Source organism: Seriola lalandi, unplaced genomic scaffold (assembly GCF_002814215.2).
Source record: "Seriola lalandi dorsalis isolate HSWRI2012SDOR001 ecotype SW California unplaced genomic scaffold, Sedor1 jcf7180002054675, whole genome shotgun sequence".
NCBI lineage: Eukaryota > Metazoa > Chordata > Actinopteri > Carangiformes > Carangidae > Seriola > Seriola lalandi.
This window is the reverse complement of record NW_019525228.1, coordinates 359,266-363,255: the sequence shown is the minus strand read 5'-3', so window position 1 is coordinate 363,255 and position 3,990 is coordinate 359,266. Positions and strand designations below refer to the sequence as shown.

General features: G+C 43.6%; 1 protein-coding gene across 1 annotated transcript in view; it reads left to right on the top strand.

Annotated features, from left to right (window-relative positions):
• The window catches only part of LOC111666386 (helicase ARIP4-like), a gene marked incomplete at its 5' end in the record, with an annotated part of 22,598 nt that overhangs the window by 3,675 nt on the left and 14,933 nt on the right, over positions 1 to 3,990 (top strand). Inside the window, one exon of the mRNA XM_023421718.2 lies at positions 3,762 to 3,982. Within this exon, the coding sequence (XP_023277486.2) occupies positions 3,762 to 3,982 (221 nt within the window). The remainder of the gene's footprint in view (positions 1 to 3,761; positions 3,983 to 3,990) is intronic.

Genomic DNA, 3,990 nt, shown 5'->3' with positions numbered 1-3,990 from the left:
TATTAATATAATCAGTGTCAAACTAGTAACATGCACACTATTGCATTACATTACACTGACACACATACACATACATACAGACACACACACACACAGAGACACACACACACACACACACACTCACAGAGACACACACACAGAGACACACACTCACACACACACTCACAGACACACACATACACACACAGAGACACACACACAGAGACACACACACACACAGACACACACTCACAGACACACACATACACACACAGAGACACACACACACAGACACACACACACAGAGACACACACTCACACACACACTCACAGATGAGATTGCTCAAAAAAGAACCTAAAGTAAAATGAAAGTCCCACTGAAACATGATGATGGACGAATCCAGACAAACGTCATGACAAGTTGTCAGGGAGACGGATGCTGAGAGACTCAGACTAAGTGTATTTACAGAAACCTTTTTTGACCCAGCTGTGTTTTTATTTTTGTCGGTATGTAACGATAAATACTCTGCAGGTCTCTGGCTCAGATTGCCCTTTGACCTTTTTTCTTGATTATGTAACTGGGCCGTAAAATCAGATAGGGACACGGAGCTGTGAAGTTTATTTATTACCCGTCGGTATATTCTGAGCTGCCGGCAGCGGGCGAAGCCTTAAGTTAGCTCGATGCTAATGCTTCAGATGTCTGATCAGCAGTGTGAGCTCTGGTACAACGTGTCACCAGGTTTGTCGGAGACGTCGAGTGTTTGGAAGAAGTCTTAGAGATTAAATGAAGGTTTTTCAGCCAGTTGGAACATTTAGACCAGTTTTGACTAAAGTGTCTAATTACAGATCGAACCACAAAGGTTTTCATGCCCATGATCCCATGAAACGCTGGTTCTTCTAACTCAAACACAGACTGTAACTCAACAACAGTGTGTTTAAATGAACTCCACCACACACAGCACATAGATGTTCAGAGTGAAAGTAAAAGTTCTTTCTCCCTCAGTCTCGATCCAAATGTCCAACTCAGTTTAAACAACAACCAAAATCCACCTCGGGTTTTCCTGACATCCAGAAACAAAACAGGAAGTGCGGTCGACTTAGTGCTCGAAGGAAAAATCAACAAAACCCAAAAGTTTGCACGAATGACAGACGAAAGTCTTTTTATTTGAATTCTTCTGTTTTATTTATTAGTTGTGTTGTTTCCTGCACGACAAGTGGAAATGTGTTTATGAGTTAATGTGAGGAGAATCCTGGATGATTTATATGTGGCTCTTTCACAGGATGTTGTGGTTGATCAGACTGATGATTAAATGATGAAGTTGTCAGGAGGGTTTAATAGTTTTAATAAGATGAAGTGGAAAATGTTTTGAATAATAAAAACTGAGAATTAAGGAAACAATATGAACAATACGTCCAAATAAAATAAATACTATAAAAGGAAATAAATGCAACATATAAATAAGGATGAAACAAAGTATTTCAGAAAGAAAGAACAATTGTTCAAAATGTACAATTATAAAATTACAGAAACATTTTATCAGAGTCTGGGTTCAGAGAAGTGAAGCTCCATCCTCATTTTGCTTTTACAACAAAGTTAAACTGACTCAAGAATAAATCTCAACTTCATGTCATTACTGACAACTTTTTATTTTTACCAGTTCTTTATTGTGTTGCAGCAGTTTATCTTAGAAATGATCTTTACGTTCCTGTGTCGTCCACTGTTTTTCATGACAGGACTTTGTAAAGTTTAAAGACACAAACACATACACACATTCATCTGATCGTCTCGCCTGGAAATCTTCAGGATCAGAGTCACGTCTCCGCTGATTACAGCTGCAAACATTCACACCTCGCAGCTGCCCGGTTCAACCAGGGGCCAGAGAACAGAACCACAGGGGCAGTCTGAGGTCAAATACCTTGCTCAAGGGCACGTTTGTCAGTCGCCGATCTATCAAAGGCAAATATCACTTTAACAGTTCCAGTAGTTCACGGCTGGCGGCTGGAAAACAGCAGCTTCAGTTCGCTCTCTGAGCCCGTCGGCACGTTGAAAAACCAAATCAGCTGGAATTTCTAGACGAAATGAGAGGATTGATGAACAGCCCAGATCTGAGTCTGTGTCAGTGGATACGAGGATGATCATGTTCAACATTAAATCAGATACAGACGAGTGTCATAGAAACACTGAACACCACGTCTGTCCCGAGTCGTCACTTCCTGTTGTCTCAGTGAAGACGATGTAATGGAAGTATTGTCTTTTATTTCAAACAAAAACTTGCAGATTATAACACACACACACACACACACACACACACACACACACACACCAACCACTTAAAATGTGCAATAGATGGCTGAACAGAAACAGACTCCTCCCCCTTTTTGGAAACATTTAAACCCAATTACTGAAAGTTAAAAGTGTGTGTGTGTGTGTGTGTGTGTGTGTGTGTGTGTGTGTGTGGAGTTTTTGCAGATTAGCTGCCATGTGCATCAGAATATTTAAAACCTTCATAGGGTACATCATGTACCGTTCCCTTATTGCCTGACAGAATACAGACACACACACACACACACACACACACACACACACACAGACACAAAGCCAGTCAAACAGTCAAGGATAAACACACACACACTCAGTGAGGGATAAATACAAGTATTTCAGCATGAAAGAGAGGACTAAGGCAAACTGCAGACACACGCACGCACGCACGCACACACACACGTACACAAACGCACACACACACACCTGCAACACACACACACACAAGTGAGAGAGAGAGGGATGATGGGATATCTTGATGAACAAAGACAGTTAATTTGTAGATTTGAAGCTTAGAAAGACGAAAAGCAAAGGAGAGAGAGAGAGAGAGAGAGAGTCTGTGGGGCGATCAGAGCAATAAAGCTGGCTAATCCTGGTTATGAGCCAGAACACACACTTATACACACACACACACTCACACACACACTCACACACACACTCACACCACAGTGGCACAGTGACATTTCTAGTTGGGGTTGCATAACCAGTCTCCCCCTCCACTCTAATCCTACTTGTATAACCAGCCATTCACTGCAGTTACATAAGCTCTCTCTCTCTCTCTCTCACTCTCTCTCTTTCTCTCACACACACACACACACACACACACACACTAACATACTGACACACACTCTGCCCGTCATGCCCTTGCAGTTTGCCAGCTTGTGTAACTTTCACCACTCGATAGCACCGACTGTTGAAGTCCTTTTTATCAGATCTGGATTTTGCAGAAACAGTCGGTGACGTCCACGACTGACGCAACGCCGTGACGGAGCCGCGAGGCCGTTACAGATCAACCGATCAACAACCAATAAATACAAATATAGCAGGAGTTACTTTCGTGGGAAAAGCTGCGACTGAATTGTTTTTGTCGTCGTCGTGGTGACGGGTGCAGGATGCAGAAATCCAGAGAGTCCCAGACACATAATTAGTTCAGTTTTAGTTTAATAGCACAGAAGTTACAGGAAGACGTTGTACAGTAAAAACATATAAAGTGTGCAGGAGAGGAAGAATACAAAGTCATTAAAAACATAAAGAAATACAGCATCCAATAATTAAGGCTTCAGGCCTTCACGTCTTTGTGAAAACATCTGGATCGTATGTCGTGTGACAGACCAGCTGTTGACCTCCGCTGACTCACACTCCTGACGTGAAGTCTGTCTGAACCTGAACAAATGAATTTCCCCTTTTGGAAACTTTTAACCTTTCACCTTCACCCTCCTCCTCCTCCTCCTCCTCTGTGCAGATGTGATCGACCTGAGCTCGGGCGAGGACGACGCCACCGTCCACATCAGCAGCGAGTCCACCAACGAGGAAGAAGAGAGCGAGCCGAGCGGCGCGCACGCCGACGACGCCCTCAACCGACCGGACGCCCGGGGCCGCGTGCTGGTCAACCTGAACCACCCGGACGAGGAGACGGACGTCTTCCTGTCGCCGCAGCTGGCACGAGCCGTCAAGCCTCACCAGGTATTGAT